Source organism: Dendropsophus ebraccatus, chromosome 3 (genome assembly GCF_027789765.1).
Source record: "Dendropsophus ebraccatus isolate aDenEbr1 chromosome 3, aDenEbr1.pat, whole genome shotgun sequence".
Taxonomy (NCBI): domain Eukaryota; kingdom Metazoa; phylum Chordata; class Amphibia; order Anura; family Hylidae; genus Dendropsophus; species Dendropsophus ebraccatus.
Window position 1 is genome coordinate 3,665,142 of NC_091456.1, and position 19,833 is coordinate 3,684,974.

The 19,833-nt window shown below is 45.0% G+C and overlaps 1 protein-coding gene across 3 annotated transcripts in view; it reads right to left on the reverse strand.

Annotated features, from left to right (window-relative positions):
• The window catches only part of TCN2 (transcobalamin 2), a 32,392-nt gene that overhangs the window by 3,239 nt on the left and 9,320 nt on the right, over positions 1-19,833 (reverse strand). For all 3 annotated transcript variants that reach the window (XM_069960726.1, XM_069960727.1, XM_069960728.1), the window contains exons 2-9: positions 18,270-18,354; positions 17,354-17,543; positions 16,488-16,642; positions 13,569-13,724; positions 12,425-12,600; positions 9,879-10,059; positions 8,592-8,769; positions 5,058-5,161 (exon numbers count right to left, since the gene is read on the reverse strand). In XM_069960726.1, the coding sequence (XP_069816827.1) occupies positions 5,058-5,161; positions 8,592-8,769; positions 9,879-10,059; positions 12,425-12,600; positions 13,569-13,724; positions 16,488-16,642; positions 17,354-17,543; positions 18,270-18,336 (1,207 nt within the window). In that variant the 5' untranslated portion in view covers positions 18,337-18,354. The remainder of the gene's footprint in view (positions 1-5,057; positions 5,162-8,591; positions 8,770-9,878; positions 10,060-12,424; positions 12,601-13,568; positions 13,725-16,487; positions 16,643-17,353; positions 17,544-18,269; positions 18,355-19,833) is intronic.

Here is a 19,833-nt window from a genome sequence, read left to right on the forward strand (position 1 = left end):
CTGATACTGAACAACACCACCGCATACTGACTAATACCACTGCAAACTGAATAACACCACTACATACTGACTAACACCACCACTGATACTGAACAACACCACCACATACTGACTAACACCACCACTGATACTGAACAACACCACCACATACTGACTAACACCACCACTGATACTGAACAACACCACCACATACTGACTAAAACTACCGCCACTACTGAATAAAATCCTCTGTACACAGATCACTATAGAGGTAGAGCCAGCCCTACACAGGTTCTATACATCATTTACATTACAGTGCAGTTATATCCAGTGACTCACAGAAGACGTCTTCTCTGATCGGAGTTCTTCCCTTTTCATCTTCTTCTCCATCCGTCCTGGGCCGTTATGAGAACTTCTCCGAGCCACGAATCCACAGAATCTTCCAGACAGACATATTAGTCTCCTCACTCTGGCACCATCCTCATCTCTATACTAACTGCACATCTGTATTGGCCCCTTTACACCCTTATTTAGTGGGTAGGCTGACTCTATGTGACCCCCTTATAGTATATGCCCCCCTGTGTAGCCTCCTTATAGATGGCCCCTTGTTTAGACTTCCCTATATATGGCCCTATGTGGATCTCCTTAAGAACCACCCTCTGTGTAGTCCCCCTATGGTATATGGCCCCCCTCTCTGTAGCCCTCCCTTATAAATGGTCCCCTCTTTGTAGTCTCCCTTACAGATGCCCCCCCATGTTGTCCCCTCTGCCCCTCCTACAGATGGCCCCCCTGTGTTGTCCTCTCTGCCCCTCTTACAGATGGCCCCCCTGTGTTGTCCTCTCTGCCCCTCTTACAGATTCCCCCATGTTGTCCCCTCGGCCCCTCTTACAGATGGCCCCTCTGTGTTGTACCCCTTATAAATGGCCCCCGTGTTGTCCATCCCCTTATAGATGGCCCCCGTATTGTCACCCTTATAGATGGTCCCCCTGTGTTGTCCATCCCCCTTACAGATGGCCCCCTTATGTTGTATCTTCTTATAGATTGCCCCCTTATAGATTGCCCCCCTTGTTGCCCCCTTATAGAAAGCCCCCTTATGTTGTCCCCCCTTATAGCTTGCCCCCTTATGTTGTCCCCTCTTATAGATTGCCCCCTTATGTTGTCTCCCCTTATAGATTGCCCCCTTACAGATTGCCCCCCTAATGTTGTCTCCCCCCTTATAGATACCTCCCCTATTGATTGCACCCTTGTTGTCTCCCCCTTTAGATTGCCCCGTTGTTGTCTCCCCCCTTATAGATGCCCCCCTATAGATTGCCCCCTTGTTGTCTCCCCCCTTATAGATGCCCCCCTATAGATTGCCCCCTTGTTGTCTCACACCTTATAGATGCCTCCCCTATTGATTGCCCCCTTATTTTGTCTACCCCCTTACAGATGCCTCTCCAATAGATTTCCCCCTTGTTGTCTACCCCCTATAGATTGCCCCCTTGTTGTCTACCCCCTTATAAATTCCCCCCTATATATTGCCCCCTTGTTGTCTCCCCCCCTTATAGATGGCTCCCCTATAGATTGCCCCCTTGTAGTCTCTTCCCTTATAGATGCCTCCCTATAGAAATTTGCCCTCTTGTTGTCTCCCCCTATAGATTGCACACACACACACACACAACTCACCTATTCCTCGTTCCCCCGCCGCGGCTCTCGTCTCATCCCGGCCGATGGGCGCTCTCTGGGCAAGTCACCGGCACCGCACACACCAGTGACTTCAGCGCACGCTGGGGCCGGTACTTCCTCCCTGTGCCGGAAGTACAAGGCCGACGGCTGACGCAGAGGTCACTGATGCGTGCTCTGCTGGGGAATTCCCAGGGAGCGCGCATCAGCCGGGGGCGTACTGTCCTATCAATCTTGTGACTGCAAGCAGTCACAAGATTGATAGGACACAGTACGCGGCGCCCGTGGGGAGGCCACCACAGGAGGGGGGCGCTGGGCGGCCAGCTAGGGGAGCGCTCGGGCAGAAAGACAGCTGCACAGCTGTCTCTCTGCCTCAGCGCCCCCCCAGCTAGACGAGAGTGATGCGCCCTGTGCAAGCGCACAGGTCGCACACCCCAAAGGCCGGCCCTGTGTGTCTATATACAGACCTGTGTGTGTCTGTATACAGACCTGTTTGTGTCTGCTGGCATAAAATAACAAAACAAAAGAGGAAAAAGGAAAAAAAAAATCAGACCCTGCTCAAACTAAAGAAACAAATAACAATTTTAGTTGTTGGGCAGCACATAATTAGTACGGCAGGACCTCAAGTAATGATCCCTTTGCATAAGACAATTGCCAGATCCTCAAGGAATTAAAACCAGGATGCCAGAGCCACATCAGTTCTGCAGTTATGTTGAGTATTGTGCTGAGATAGCCATACCCCATGAACATCACATGATGCCGGGAATGTTACTCCAACTGCTACAGTTAAAGTCAAATTCAAACTCAAAACAGCGGTGGGGGGAGAGGTGGTGAGTCACATGATGCAGGGAATGTTACCCCAACTGCTACAGTCAAATTCAAAGTCAAATTCAAGATCAAAACAGCAGTGGGGGGATACACTGGAAGTTCCAAGCCACAGAAGTACACATCCCTTTGCGAGGGTTAAGGGTGAAACTCCAGGGGCTTCTTAGATTATGTCCTTTGGCATGGTTCCAAGTTATACATAAAGCAGCAAGAAGGAGTCAAACCATGTAAGAAGAGGTACTGTAGTCCCATTAGTCATCCAGGAAATAACATTAATAACTTTGTGACCCAGGAACTGCCTGCATGTTTTGGCCACATGAGGCCGGACATTGTCCTGCATCGGGATGAACCAAATGGCCCACTGCACCAGTGTAAGGTCTCAAAAATGCTCTGTGGGGTCCCAGAGACTGCTCCTCCTGCTGCACACCCTCTTCTAGGGCTATTGATCTTAATATTGTCCAAACTTGAAGCTGTTGCCACTTTTAACTGTCATTCATAAGCCCTGTGGGGTCATGGCGACTGCTGTAGACAGCTGTACCCTGTGTCATATGTCCAATAATGCTGCTTAAATTGTCCTAGAATAGGAATGCAGAGACATAAATCTCTCCCCTAGTATACAGTCTGGCCGGGATCCCGTATGTATCACGTGCCCTTAGTGGACTACTGGAGCAGTATGTACCACGTGCCCTTAGTGGGCTACACCAGGGACACTATGAGTCACTTGTACACACAGGGTACTGGAATGAATACACCTGCTGCTGATGCTGCTATGTCTTAGAACTGAGGAAGTGCTTTAAATTCTGAGATGACTTTTTCGCTGGATCTTAACCTGTAAAAGGACTTTTGGGTTCTGTAGTAAGCCTGCCTAACCAAAACGCTATTAAAACCTATCTCTCCCTGCTGCAAGATCTAAGTGGTGAGTCACATGATGCAGGGAATGTTACCCCAACTGCTACAGTCAAATTCAAAGTCAAATTCGAACTCAAAACAGCAGTGGGGGGAGAAGTGGTGAGTCACATGATGCAGGGAATGTTACCCCAACTGCTACAGTCAAATTCAAAGTCAAATCCAATTTAGCATCCTTGTCTTGTCCATTTCGAACCATATTGGTTCTGTGGATGTCATCTTACGGGTGTCCTCTGCCGTCCTTTCACCAGTACCTTCTACCTTCTTTGAATGTTGCTATGTTGTCTCAGGCAAAGTTTTTGGGTGGTTCATCATATGCTACCTCTGTTTTAATGGTTCCCTGTGTTCTCACTGCCATGCTGCGTCTGGCTAAAATTTGGGGTGGTTCATATGCTACCTCTGTTTTAATCCTTCACTGTGTGACCACTGCCATACTGTTGCCCATAATTTGGTGTAATAGTCCGATTAGGCAGCCTTAGAGGCATCCATACATGCTGCCCCTGCTGTTTCCTGTCCATTTCCGTGGTGTTTCCACCATTTTCTGAGGTTGACAGGTTTTCCCACGACCTTCCCTGTGCCGAACTTGGGTCCCCTGCAAAAATGCTCGAGTTTCCCATTGACTTCAATGGGGTTCGTTTCTCGAAACGAGCACCCGAGTAACGGGAAATATTCGTCGCGAGTAACGAGCACCCGAGCATTTTAGTACTCGCTCATCGCTATATGGCATTTTAATAATTTTTGTCTGAGGTTAATTTATGTTCGTTTTGTATCCTGAGCAGCTGTCAGCAGCCCTGAAGTTCCTGACACAGCCACTGGTGGCAGCAGAGCGCAGAGGTGCTGTGTCACCACTTACAGCTGCCGCGCAGTATCGGGCCATGTTCACACAACGTCGCTGTTAAACATGTTCCCCCAGCTGATAATGCGTCATCGGCTGAAATATAATTTTCAGACCCTTAGAATCTGCGGGCCGTATGGGGTGACTGAAAATCAATAAACCATTAGTTCCCATTCAACACTACAGCAGAACGGCCACACAGTGTATGAACAGTCTGTTTTCTATTGCCGATGTTCGTGAATCATTATTTTGTATGGCCGCAGATGATGCACTGTGTGCACTACAACGGCTGTTTTTCCATTGAAATCAATAGAAATCAATGCACCTACGCCTCTTTTGTTCAATAGCCACTATGGCCATAGGTTCCAGAATGCATTACACTGTGTGAGCATAGCCTAAAAATGGGGCAAAATATATACAGTATATATACATTTTCTTTAATAAAGTTGTGTAACAAAGTTATCTAAATTTATCAAAGAAATGTGAAATATATATGGGTGTATGTGTATATATGTATATATGTGTGTGTGTGTGTGTGTGTGTGTATATATATGTGTGTGTGTGTGTGTATGTATATATATATATATATATATATATATATATATATATATATATATATATGTGTGTGTGTGTATTGCCCCTTAAAATTGTGCCTTGGTACTTTTAGTTATAAAACCCCATTCCGTGTGCCTCTTCTGTGCTGAGCTGGTATTATAGATTATAGACTATGCTCTCTATTGATGGTGCCTGCCCACCTCTCACTATATCCCATTACATTACTAGTCGGGGGGGGCACCTATGAGTGAATCTATACAGTAATAGCCGTCAGTATAGGACATGGTGGAGTTACCTTGTAGCAGGGAGATATCCGGGTACTTGAGGAGCTCCCAGTATCCGGCCACCTTATTCACTGTGGTCAGGAACGGGCCGTACATCGTGTTTTTAGTTTCAAACCTGCAGGAAAGAATTTATGATTATTCTAATGTGGAAATCTAACACAAAACGGGGAAAATGTAACGCTAGAGAGTGGTTGTAGAGTATTTCAGGATTTCTTCTTGGGTAACTACAGGAGGACGGGTAACTACACTGAAGGAGGGCTAACTACAGGAGGAGGGCTAACTACAGGAGGAGGGCTAACTACAGGAGGAGGGCTAACTACAGGAGGAGGGCTAACTACAGGAGGAGGGCTAACTACAGGAGGAGGGCTAACTACAGGAGGAGGGCTAACTACAGAAGGAGGGGTAACTACACAGAAGGAGGGGTAACTACACAGAAGGAGGGGTAACTACAGGAGGAGGGGTAACTACAGGAGGAGGGCTAACTACAGGAGGAGGGCTAACTACAGGAGGAGGGCTAACTACACACAAGGAGGGCTAACTACACACAAGGAGGGCTAACTACACACAAGGAGGGGTAACTACAGGAGGAGGGCTAACTACAGAAGGAGGGCTAACTACACACAAGGAGGGGTAACTACAGGAGGAGGGCTAACTACAGAAGGAGGGCTAACTACACAGAAGGAGGGGTAACTACAGATGGAGGGGTAACTACACTGAAGGAGGGGTAACTACAGGAGGAGGGCTAACTACAGAAGGAGGGGTAACTACACTGAAGGAGGGGTAACTACACAGAAGGAGGGGTAACTACAGGAGGAGGGGTAACTACAGGAGGAGGGGTAACTACACTGAAGGAGGGGTAACTACACTGAAGGAGGGGTAACTACACAGAAGGAGGGGTAACTACACAGAAGGAGGGCTAACTAAAGGAGGAGGGCTAACTACAGGAGGAGGGGTAACTACACAGAAGGAGGGGTAACTACAGGAGGAGGGGTAACTACACAGAAGGAGGGGTAACCACTGAAGGAGGGGTAACTACAGGAGGAGGGGTAACTACAGGAGGAGGGGTAACTACACTGAAGGAGGGGTAACTACAGAAGGAGGTGTAAGTACAGGAGGAGGGGTAACTACATAGGAGGGGTAACTACACAGAAGGAGGGGTAACTACATAGAAGGGGCGGTAACTACAGGAGAAGGACTAACTACAGAAGGAGGGCTAACTACAGGAGGAGGGGTAACTACATAGGAGGGGTAACTACACAGAAGGAGGGGTAACTACAGGAGGAGGGCTAACTACAGAAGGAGGGGTAACTACAGGAGGAGGGCTAACTACACAGAAGTAGGGGTAAATACAGTAGGTGGGGTAACTACAGGAGGAGGGCTAACTACACAGAAGTAGGGGTAAATACAGTAGGTGGGGTAACTACACTCAAGGTGGGGTAACTACTACTAGGGAGAACTACCTACTTACTGGGGGAGCAGTCTACTTACTGGAGGAACCAACCTACATATTGGGGGCAGCTGCCATACTGGTAAAATCACATGCAACCTTAGCACAAGTGTTAGATAATTAACCCCTAATTTCACCACCAATGAATTTTGTTTGTTTGATTTGCACCTTGTATATAAAGCTTGATTGTGTTTCACAGAATTATGCTTGAAAAAGATGGTGTGAAAAAGATCAAAACGTTGCATCTTGTGTTTTGCCGCACCTGTTATCTACCTGTTCACATGGCGTTGTGATGGAATAAAAACCACGTTTTTTTCACTTCCATCCGAGTGCTGCGGACTTTTGTGAATATATATATGATAGTGATGTCTGTGCAGCCGTTGCTTTCAAATAGAAAATAATAATGTTTGTATTTACTCCTGCTCCCCCGGCGTCCCGCTGCCTTTTCCCCACATTTTCTGTTTTCTGCAGCCGCTTCTAACACTTCTGCCTCCGTATTTTCACGCTCCCGGACAGCCGCGCGGGCAGAAATTGGCTGACCAGCCTGTCAGTACAGATACAGGGCTGGAAGGGTCAGCAGCGTCTGCAGGGAGCAGGAAACACAGAGAAAAGGCAGCGGGACAATGGGGGGCCTGGACAGGTAAGTATTAACTTCATTATTTTCCTTACAGTGTCGCCGTTGCCCATTGGCAGATTACTGCTTCGTGTAATAGGGCCAAAGATTCTTGTCTGACAGATCCTGCAGAGATGATTCGTGGGTGAAAAAAATTGGCATCACTGTCTGGGCCAGATGGATAAGAAAAGGCAAAGTGAGAAGACGTGACCTGATATAACTACTGTACACCACCACCTGACCCGTATACTGTACAGTGGGTAAGTACACCACCTCCTCACCCATATACTGTACAGTGCAGGGGGTAAGTACACCACCTCCTCACCCATATACTGTACAGTGCAGGGGGTAAGTACACCACCTCCTCACCGATATACTGTACAGTGCAGGGGGTAAGTACACCACCTCCTCACCCATATACTGTACAGTGCAGGGGGTAAGTACACCACCTCCTCACCCATATACTGTACAGTGCAGGGGGTAAGTACACCACCTCCTCACCCATATACTGTACAGTGCAGGGGGTAAGTACACCACCTCCTCACCCATATACTGTACAGTGCAGGGGGTAAGTACACCACCTCCTCACCGATATACTGTACAGTGCAGGGGGTAAGTACACCACCTCCTCACCCATATACCATATAGCACAGTTGGTAAGTACACCACCACCCCACCCCTATACCGTATAGTGCAGTGGGTAAGCACACCACCACCCCACCCCTATACCGTATAGTGCAGTGGGTAAGTACACCACCTCCTTACCCCTGTACCGTATAGCACAGTTGGTAAGTACATCACCACCCACCCCTATACTGTATAGTGCAGTGGGTAAGTACACCACCACCCCACTCCTATACCATACAGTGCAGTGGGTAAGTACACCACCTCCTTACCCCTAAACAGTACAGTGCAGTGGGTAAGTACACCACCTCCTCACCCCTCTACAGCACAGTGCAGTGGGTAAGTACACCACCTCCTCACCCCTCTACAGTACAGTGCTGTGGGTAAGTACACCACCACCCCACCCCTATACCGTATATTGCAGTGGGTAAGTACACCACCACCCCACCCCTATACAGTATAGTGCTGTGCTTAAGTGCAGTGGGTTTCACTATAACGGATGTGGTGTGAGGGACCCTGGGATTCTCTCTAAAGAATGAGGAGACCACTCAGATCTTCCCTCTGCCCATGTGCTGATCCCCCAGCTACACCTCTGCTTCTTTAGTGATAAGTTTGTATGTGTATATTTCTTTCCTCTAAGATGAGAGAGTAATGGCTGAGTAGCCCCATCCCAGTGTCTGCTAATCCATTGTCAGGGAGTATACGGCCTTCACTGCACAGTGCACACCATGCCAAATAATAAATGGGCAAACCCTTCATCATCATCATCATCATCCAGTCAACTTCATCCCTGACTTCTTGGACGCCTTTCTATCTCACCCTATAGAACTCAGGTAAAGGAAATGTTGCTTTGGAACTTACGAAAATCTTGAATTTTGTTTTTGAGCCGTCTTGAGGATATCTAGAAGTGAGGAACGTGCCGGAACCTCAAACGTCTCATTGAAATTCTGCCACTCCACCACCAGACGGACGCGAATAAGTTCTTCTCCAACAACAACATCATGAATGGTGGGTGAGCCGGGGATCAGCAGAGGGTTGTCTACAGAGAGAAACACAGAACTAGAGAGCGGCAAAGAAGGCTCCAAATATCAGACACGGAGAGATCAGACACGGAGAGATCAGACACAGAGAGATCAGACACAGAGAGAGATCAGATACAGAGAGAGATCAGATACAGAGAGAGATCAGATACAGAGAGAGATCAGGTACAGATAGAGATCAGGTACAGAGAGAGATCAGATACAGAGAGAGATCAGATACAGAGAGAGATCAGATACAGAGAGAGATCAGATACAGAGAGAGATCAGATACAGAGAGATCAGATACAAAGAGAGATCAGATACAGAGAGAGATCAGGTACAGAGAGAGATCAGGTACAGAGAGAGATCAGATACAGAGAGAGATCAGATACAGAGAGAGATCAGATACAGAGAGAGATCAGGTACAGAGAGATCAGATACAGAGAGAGATCAGATACAGAGAGATCAGATACAGAGAGAGATCAGGTACAGAGAGAGATCAGGTACAGAGAGAGAGATCAGGTACAGAGAGAGATCAGGTACAGAGAGAGATCAGATACAGAGAGAGATCAGATACAGAGAGAGATCAGATACAGAGAGAGATCAGATACAGAGAGAGATCAGATACAGAGATCAGATACAAAGAGAGATCAGATACAGAGAGAGATCAGGTACAGAGAGAGATCAGGTACAGAGAGAGATCAGGTACAGAGAGAGATCAGGTACAGAGAGAGATCAGATACAGAGAGAGATCAGATACAGAGAGAGATCAGATACAGAGAGAGATCAGATACAGAGAGAGATCAGATACAGAGAGAGATCAGATACAGAGAGAGATCAGATACAGAGAGAGATCAGATATAGAGAGAGATCAGATACAAAGAGATCAGATACAGAGAGATCAGATACAGGGATATCAGATTTTTGCCGGAGTACCCCTGAGAGTAGCACAGAGGATGCTGATGTATTACATACCACCCGGAGTCACATCCAGCAGCCATAACATCCATAACATCCCGGACCTACAGTAACCGGCTCAGTGCTGGATCAGCTTTGGTCTCCTATGGATTTGCGGAGGTGAGACGACCCCTTCCCAATAGTCAGTGACATGGCGGATGCGATTACTTACTGGTGATTTCCTCGCAGTCCACCATCGCCACATCCAGATAGGACTTCTCAAACAGCACCGGCATCAGCTGGGACATCATCATGGGGTTGGAGAACTTCCCTTCTTTCATCCCATCCATCAGGGCGTTTATGGCTTTGGAGCAGGTGTCGTGGTCTTTTCTGCCTCCCAGAGCTAAGAGAAACTGATGGAGAAGCCGCAGAGAGGCTTAATGGCGGAGTCCTCATTTACCATGAACTCCCTTAAAGGGATATTACCATCATATCTAACATCTAAACTTGTAGAGGTCATCAAGTTCAATACTTACCTCCTCCTCCTGATCAGCTGATCATTCACTCCCATTGTTGAAAGTTTGTTGCCTAGGTTACAGACCACCGCTCTGCTGTAAAAGCAGTGGTCTGGCTGGTGTATGTATATAGCTATCGTATACATATTTATATATATTACACAGTATACATCCACTATATCTCTTTGTGTCTACATTATAGCAATAAATTATAAATATATATATATATAGCTATAACATAGACGCAAAGGGTGTGAGGGCCGGCGATCAGGAGAAGGAGGAGAGTTTAATAAATGATTTTATCTGCAAAAATATTGAACTTGACGAATCCTTTTAGTTTAACTCTGTTAGATATGATGGGAATATCCCTTTAAGTTGTCCAAAACGGCTACTGTATATTTCTATCCTGTGTCTAGTAGCGATAATAGCGGCCCAACTGCTTACTGCTTACCAGCTGCTAACCCGCTGCTTACTGCTTACCTGCTACTTACTGCTTACCCACTGCTCACTGATTACCAGCTGCTTACCTGCTACTTACTGCTTACACGCTGCTTACCCACTGCTCACTGATTACCAGCTGCTTACCCGCTACTTACTGCTTACCCACTGCTCACTGATTACCAGCTGCTTACCCGCTACTTACTGCTTACCCGCTGCTCACTGCTTACCAGCTGCTTACCTGCTACTTACTGCTTACCCGCTGCTCACTGATTACCAGCTACTTACTGCTTACCCACTGCTCACTGATTACCCGCTACTTACTGCTTACCCGCTGCTTACCCGCTACTTACTGCTTACCCGCTACTTACTGCTTACACACTGCTAACCCGCTACTTACTGCTTACCCGCTGCTTACTGCTTACCTGCTACTTACTGCTTACCCACTGCTCACTGATTACCAGCTGCTTACCCGCTACTTACTGCTTACCTGCTACTTACTGCTTACCCACTGCTCACTGATTACCAGCTGCTTACCCGCTACTTACTGCTTACCTGCTACTTACTGCTTACTGCTTACCAGCTGCTAACCCGCTACTTACTGCTTACCCGCTGCTTACTGCTTACCTGCTACTTACTGCTTACCCACTGCTCACTGATTACCAGCTGCTTACCCGCTACTTACTGCTTACCCACTACTTACTGCTTATGCGCTGCTTACCCGCTGCTCACTGATTACCAGCTGCTTACCCGCTACTTACTGCTTACCCGCTGCTCACTGCTTACCCGCTGCTTACTGCTTACCCGCTACTTACTGCTTACACGCTGCTTACCCGCTGCTCACTGATTACCAGCTGCTTACCCGCTACTTACTGCTTACCCGCTGCTTACTGCTTACCCGCTGCTTACTGCTTACCCACTGCTCACTGATTACCAGCTGCTTACCCGCTACTTACTGCTTACCCACTACTTACTGCTTACCCGCTGCTTACTGCTTACCCGCTGCTTACTGCTTACCCGCTACTTACTGCTTACCCGCTACTCACTGATTACCAGCTGCTTACCCGCTACTTACTGCTTACCCACTACTTACTGCTTACACGCTGCTTACCCGCTGCTCACTGATTACCAGCTGCTTACCCGCTACTTACTGCTTACCCACTACTTACTGCTTACACGCTACTTACCCGCTGCTCACTGATTACCAGCTGCTTACCCACTACTTACTGCTTACCTGCTACTTACTGCTTACCCACTGCTCACTGATTACCAGCTGCTTACCCGCTACTTACTGCTTACCCGCTGCTCACTGCTTACCCGCTGCTTACTGCTTACCCGCTGCTTACTGCTTACCTGCTGCTCACTGCTCCCGCTACTTACTGCTTACCAGCTACTTACTGCTTACACACTACTTACTGCTTACCCACTACTTACTGCTTACCAGCTACTTACTGCTTACACACTACTTACTGCTTACCCGCTACTTACTGCTTACCAGCTACTTACTGCTTACACACTACTTACTGCTTACCCACTACTTACTGCTTACCAGCTGATTACTGCTTACTTACTGCTTACCAGCTGATTACTTTCTACCCGCTGCTCACTGCTTACCTGCTACTTACTGCTTACCAGCTGATTACTGCTTACCCACTACTTACTGCTTACCCACTGCTCACTGCTTACCAGCTACTTACTGCTTACTTAATGCTTACCAGCTGATTACTGCTTACCAGCTGATTACTGCTCCCGCTACTTACTGCTTACCCGCTGCTCACTGCTTACCCGCTGCTCACCCACCAGACTACTGGATCTGTAAACTCACCTGCACAGCGAGAGGGGTGCTGTATAGATTTCCCAGTTCCCCGTTGCTGTTCTGGGAGGCCACAATTTTCTCTTTTATACTTCGGACTGATTTTTTGATGTGTAGCACCAGCTCCCGGGGATAATTATTGAGTCTCTTCACACATAGCAGCGCCATACCAGCCATGGCCTCCGTGTCTGCAAGACGATAAAAAAAATAAAAGAATTGCACAAGAGATTTATACTCTGCAGCTTAGTCTGATAGCAACCACTTATATATGGGATTGTTAAATATGTCCTCCATATGTGGCCATACACCTGCAGGAACTTATATCTCCCGTCCAGCCCCTGTCCTCCCCATACACAGGAACGTTCAGTGCGGCCAAGTCATCCTGTGTTCTCAGGGGAGAGGAGGGTGGCTTATCTCTCCCAGAACAAAAGGGACAGGTTGTGATTATTCATTATGCCCGACCACTATTCCCACTGACATCAGCTGTTGGTGGTCGGTCTGGAAGACCAAAATTGTGCGTATAGACGGTTACCCCAGAATGTCACTGCAAAGAACTGAGCCAATAAAAAATAAGACAATTCATATACATATTTCCCTGACATACATAATTGTAATGGGTTGCCCAGAAAAATGTATACTTACCTATGCTGCAAGGGCTGCAGGAGACATGTCAGTAATGTATACTTACCTGTCCCCCCCTCCCCCGGTCAACATTTTGAAAACATCCAATGACAAGCCGTTCCCTGTATAGAGTCTATGCTGATCGTCTATTTCCTATGGGAGCAGGACGTCATAGGATGTTAAGAAAACACTAAAAGCTGCGCAGAGCAGGTGGCCCGGGAACCAACAGTGCAGGGGAGCGGGACAGGTGAGTATACCTTGCTGACATGTCCTGAGCCCTGGCAGCCTGGGTATGTTTGAATCTTCCCCCAGACAACCCCTTTAAGGTCATGTTCACATCGCTGTAACATAAAGATAACATAAGGACGTATGTTCAACATAATGATGCGCTCCATTGCAGTGAATAAGAAATTGTCTGGCAATACATGCGTATTATTTACCACATGCTTTTTCAAAATGGGTCCGTTCTTTTAACCCGTTCACACATTGATTACGGTCGTATTTAGCTTTTATTTTACGGTTCCTGCTCTCCTACCTACTGACAAGGATCCTCCATGGACAAACTGGTTCTTCTCTTCAGCGAGGACAAGCTTGTGAACCACGTGCCTGTCGACTACTTTGTTGTTGACGCACATAGCAAGGATACCCAGGCTTATCTGGAAGTAGTTGGAAAGTGGTTTGTCATTAAGTGCTGCAAAAAAAAAAAAAAGATTATTTGTTACATTGTTAAAAATTTATAGCAACTGAAATTTTTTTTCAAATCAATTTGTTCATTACTTCTATTTAAAAATCTTCAGTTTTCCAGAACTTATCAGCTGCTGTATGTCCTGCAGGAAGTGGTGTATTCTCTCCAGTCTGACACAGTGCTCTCTGCTGCCACCTCTGTCCATGTCAGGAACTGTCCAGAGCAGCAGCAAATACCCATAAAAAACCTCTCCTGCTTTTTTATTACGTAATAAAAAAGATAAATAGGAAAATCGAAGTATGGATGGATATGTTTATCACAAAAGCAGATAGAATTATGTTGGCAAAATCAGTAATACTCCCAAAACTGTTGTATATCTTTAATGCTACACCCCTATGGATAGACAATAAGACTTTTAAAAAGATCGAGGGTATAATGAACAAATTAATATGGGGGAGGAAAAGAGTTCGTATTCGACAACAATTTTTTTGCCTTCCCCGTAGAAAGGGGGGGTTCGCATTCCCAGACCTAAAAACATATTTTGTAGCTTCGCAGTTGTATTTATTATATAATAGAGGTAGTGTAGATCTATATGTGTACATATTGAATGAGGTTGGGAAACAATATATAGATCTATTCGAAGTATTGGAGTCGGGTATTCTATTAGAGGATAGGTGGCAGTCACTTACAACAGTGGTGATGCTGGTTAAAATTTGGAATATAGTCAAAAGTAAATTAGGTATAAAAACATCATTGGAAATAACACCGCTATGGAATAACAACAGAATAGTAGAAGTAAATAGAATTATTTCACCGGGGAGATTAAGAGGAGCCGGTATCATCACAGTGAGAGATGCCTTTCACGAGGGAGTATTAAAATCTTGGCCTAGTCTAAAGAGCGAATTCCACTTAATAGGATGTGAATGGTATGAATATGTACAATTGCAGAGTGCATTTATTAGGTCAGAGGATAGGGAGATATTTAAAGTTGCCCAGACTCCGGAAATAATAAGATTAATAATCCAAGGTCCTAAGATTCAAAGGTGTCTTTCAGTTTTGTATAAAAGATTGATGGAACTAGAACAGAGGGATATTACAAATAGGAGCCGAATTAAATGGGAGGAGGACTTCGGGGCGATAAAGGACACCCAATGGGAGAGAATCCTGAAAAATGTGAGAATAGTCTCATTAAATCAAAATCATCAGCTAGTGCAGTTTAATATCCTACATAGATTGTACTATACACCCTACTTCCTTAAGAAAATAAAAAAAAGGAATTCAGCCAAATGCTCCAGGTGTGATCAAGAGGAGGCAAATTGGGCTCACATACTATGGGAATGCCCTAAAATATTTCCTTATTGGGAAGGGGTAATTACAAAAATAAATACAGAGTTACAGATGGAAATTCCGATGAACCCATGGTTGATGATTATGGGAGAAGATACGCAAGTGGAGGATATACATAGAAGGAAAAGAGTATGCTTACATAGAAGACTATTTGTGGCTAGATTATTCATAGTCAAAAAATGGATGGCTGATACAGCACCTGAGGTTAAAGCTTGGGAGGAGGCGGTAAGGGTATACAATAAGTATGAAAATTAATATAGATTTTTGAGATATTTCTGCCTGGAAAGGGGTGGGGGGGGGGGTGGGGAGGGGATTAGGGGGGTAAAAAATGTATGGAAGATTATATGTGCGGTTTTCTTTGTTTTTCCTGTATATCCTTTGGAAACAAATAAAAATTTATAAAAAAAAAAACAAAAAAAAAAAAAAAACCTCTCCTGCTCTAGACAGTTCCTGACATGGACAGAGGTGGCAGCAGAGAGCACTGTGTCAGACTGGAGAGAATACTCCACTTCCTGCAGGACATACAGCAGCTGATAAGTACTGGAAGGCTGGATATTTTTAAATAGAAGTAAATTCCAAATCTGTTTAACTTTCTACAACCCTCAGCGCACCAATCCACACTAGTCACTGTCTTTTCATGAATACTGAGATGTCAGTCCGGCTGCTCATTACTGCAGAGTGTGGGTTGAATATTCATGAGGGGGGCGGATAGACAGGCGGGTCGGTGCATTGAGGGCTGTAGTCCCGCCCCCAGGGCACCAAACTGCCTAACTGACATATTTATGAAATATAATGAAAACAGTGCTGAGGAGGAAGGTAAGTAAATGACTTTGATTTCCTTATTCCAGGCCCTATGGGCACATAACAGTAGGTTAGAGTCTTCCTTTAATATGCATAGCTACCCCTCCAGTGGTGAGGCTGGGTCACCCATAGTGCCGATTCCTCATCTTATTTACAGAGTCTGTAATCACAGAGACACATCGGTCTGCTCAGGTAAACTATTAGGGTTTTATTCAGACTGCAAAGTTCCCTTTTATTCTCTTCGATGTATTAGAACAATAGAACAATGTGGATCTTCTCTTTGTGATTCTGCAATGTTTTTGTGCTATGTCAGGGGACTCCCTAATACTTCTGCGGGGCATAATAAAAAAGTGCTCCTGTGATTGGTCATAGCGGCTTTACCCCAACCAATACGTCTCTTTTTGAATTTTTTTTTTTTATTGAAAAAAGTATTTTTTAACAAACACAAAAATTGCTGTCTTTTCCCTCCCCCCAAACACCCCTTCCCTAACACAAATAGAATCATGTATAATATAACTAGAAATGCAATGCAGATCAAAATTCAACATTAGTTTCAGTTCAGTAGCCAACCAATGGTCCCTATCCTGGTCACAGCGATTGGCCGGGCTGATCCATACTTACCTATACTTTCTTTCTCTTTGTGGAGATGATACTTCATGTGTGTGAATAGGCGGTTCCTTATAGTGGATTCTGTCTTGTCACAGGAAACCTTCTGCGCCATCAGCTGCAGCGCCAGCAGTCCCGTCTTCGGCTCGCCTTCCTTGATGCCCAATCTACTATAATTATAAAATGAAAATGTTCAGCGACTTCAACAAAACAATCCGCACATCGTCTGCAAATGAGATATGTAAATAAGCAACCTCAACTCTTGCAGGCATGCCTCTCACTAACAGGTGCTCTTTTTTAAAGGGGTGCTCTACCTATTTTTTTTTCTCCTATGTCAACTGGCTTCAGAAAGTTATACAGATCTGTAATTTACTTCTATTAAAAGATCTCCAGCCTTCCAGTACTTATCAGCTGCTGTATGTCCTGCAGGAAGTGGTGTATTTTCTCCAGTCTGACACAGTGCTCTCTGCTGCCACCTCTGTCCATGTCAGGAACTGTCCAGAGCAGCAGCAGCAAATCCCTATAGAAAACCTCTCCTGCTCTGGACAGTTCCTGACATGGACAGAGGTGGCAGCAGAGAGCACTGTGTCAGACTGGAGAGAATACACCACTTCCTGCAGGACATACAGCAGCTGATAAATACTGGAAGACTAGAGATTTTTTAAATAGAAATAAATTACAAATATCTGGCTTTTTCTGGCACCAGATCATTTGAAAGAAAAAAAAAATTCACTGGAGTTCCCCTTTAAAAAGAATGATAAAATTCCAATAAGACTCTCTGCAGCGTCAGTGACTTCTGTCTGTCAGTAATAGAGAATGAGCAGCCACGGTATTCGCTATAGACGTCCATGTTCTCATCTGACAATGTCCATGGATGGTACCTGGTAGAGATGGCCTCTATTGAAGCCTTCAGCCTCTGGAAGTATTCCTCCTCTTTCTCCAGGTTATGATCTTCAGAAAGGCGAAGTCCAACATAGACGCTGGGATTTGCTTCGTAGGAGATATCGAGCGTCGTCCTCAGCAGCTTCAGGTTCAGCGACTTAATTAAATGGACGCTTTCACTAGGAATTTCTATGAAACAAACAGAACACAAATTACAAAGGTAACTTCTGGGCTATGATCACTGTAAGATAAGGGGAAAATACGGCCGTAACTTAGAGGTAAAAATACGTCCGTATTTACAATATAATAATGCGCTCCAGTAAAATATGCAGACGCAGAGCCTGAGATTTTTTAAGAATTTTTGGTGACATTTTTCCTAATTTTGCCATTTTTCTCTCTATATTATATAATATTCCTGATATCTTGCAGTTCTCATTCTCACCACTGGGGCTAAAAATAAGCTGAGACTTCCTGTTGTGTCTGTGGTGATAAGAGGAGGCTGCTGTAAAGTGATTTGTACAGCATTGCAGCGTCATGTGACACCAGTAGATAGAGGAGACAATAGCAGCTCCCTGTGGAATGACCTTTTCACAGGTCACAGAGCGCGCTCAGTAATGTCTCACATTCATCTCAAGGGGACAGTCTGTCTATTGTTGTCTATGTCCATGAGGCTTGCCCAGGCAATATGGGCGCCCCCATAATAATGTACAAAAAGGGAAATAAAAAAATTACAGTCAGAAAATAGAAACAGATTAGAACAAAAGAAGAAGTTTTAGTATCTGACTCTGATCAGTAACAGAGAATTTAGGGGACACCGTCCCTTTAATGTTTTCCGCTGTCAGGATTATTACCACTTTCGCTGTAATACGGATAGAATCCTCCCATAAGTTTCATGCATTTTTTGGGGTTACTCACCACATAACTTGACTGGTATAATAACGGCTTGCACCATGAAGACCACCACCTGCCAGCTTAGCGCCATTTTCTATCTATAAGAACAATATGATAAAGAGACAATCACATCATAATTAGTACAAGTACAACTTATTCCAAGGAACGATTATCGTTCATAAACGACCGCTCGTTAACTAACACTAAACGATTTTTTTTAGTGAACGATAACACATAACACACGTGGGAACGTGAACGATATATGCAGTGTAACGATTATTTTGCGTCGTTTAAAACGTTCGCGGGTCATGACCATACGACACACCTACTTTTTTTTAAACCTTTTTACGAACGACTGAAAGATTTCCAATTTTACGAACCGATTAGCGAATTATCTTTCAAAGACCAACGATTTTTTTTCAACATGCTGAAAACAATTTAGAACAACTCACCAACGATTTTGCAGTTGTCGTTCGCTCGTTTACAGCTATTCCACGGAACGATTATCGTTAACGAGCGGTCGTTGGAGCGAGTTTATGAACGATAATCGTTACGTGGAATAGGGCCTTAAGTTACATCTACCGGAACTGCTCACAGATCGTCATGGACTCAAGAAGAGATCACATGTGAGTGGCCCTAAAGGCAACAAGAGCCCCAACCACCACGACAAAGTGCAGATTCTTGCTAGATTGTGTGTACGAGACTGTGTTAAAGGGGTAGTTAAAAAAATCAACTGGTACCAGAAAGTACCAGAGATATATAATTTACTTCTATTTAAAAATATCCAGTCTTCCAGTACTTATCAGCTGCTGTATGTCCTGCAGGAAGTGATGTTTTCTCTCCAGTCTGACACAGTGCTCTCGGCTGCCACTTCTGTCCATGTCAGGAACTGTCCAGAGCAGGAGAGGTTTTCTATGGAGTTTTGCTGCTGCTCTGGACAGTTCCTGACATGGACAGAGGTGGCAGCAGAGATCACTGTGTCAGACTGGAGAGAATACACCACTTCCTGCAGGACATACAGCAGCTGATAAGTACTGGAAGGCTGGAGATTTTTTAATAAAAGTAAATTACAAATCTATATAACTTTCTGGCACCAGTTGATGTGAAAGATTTTTTTTAGGTGAACAATCCCTTTAATGATTCACTTGTGCTATATCAGAGAAAAACATCTCTTTTTGTTCGGGTTGAAGTGATCCCCTTTAAAACCCTGTTGGTCGCGGGTGGCTTACAGCTTCATAACAATATTCTGGCGTCTTGTAACGTTTTATATCTTTAGAGATTCCTTTTATGGTCAAAACATTTCAAAAATCGTCTCTATTGTTCATGATATTAAATAAAAAAAATAAAAAAACATTTCATGCCAGGTTATATGAGAGCCATATCTATACATGTAGTAACAGGGAAAGCCGTCCGTCACTGTGTAGGTGGGGTAAGCTGGACTCTCCTGTCTCTTTATATGTGAAAGCAATACAAGGCTATGTTCACACAACGTACTTCTTATGAAAACAACGGATGTTCTTTCAGGGTGAAATGTGTTGCATTGAAGTCAATGCAAAGAATGGCCGTTGGTCACACAATTTATTGAAAA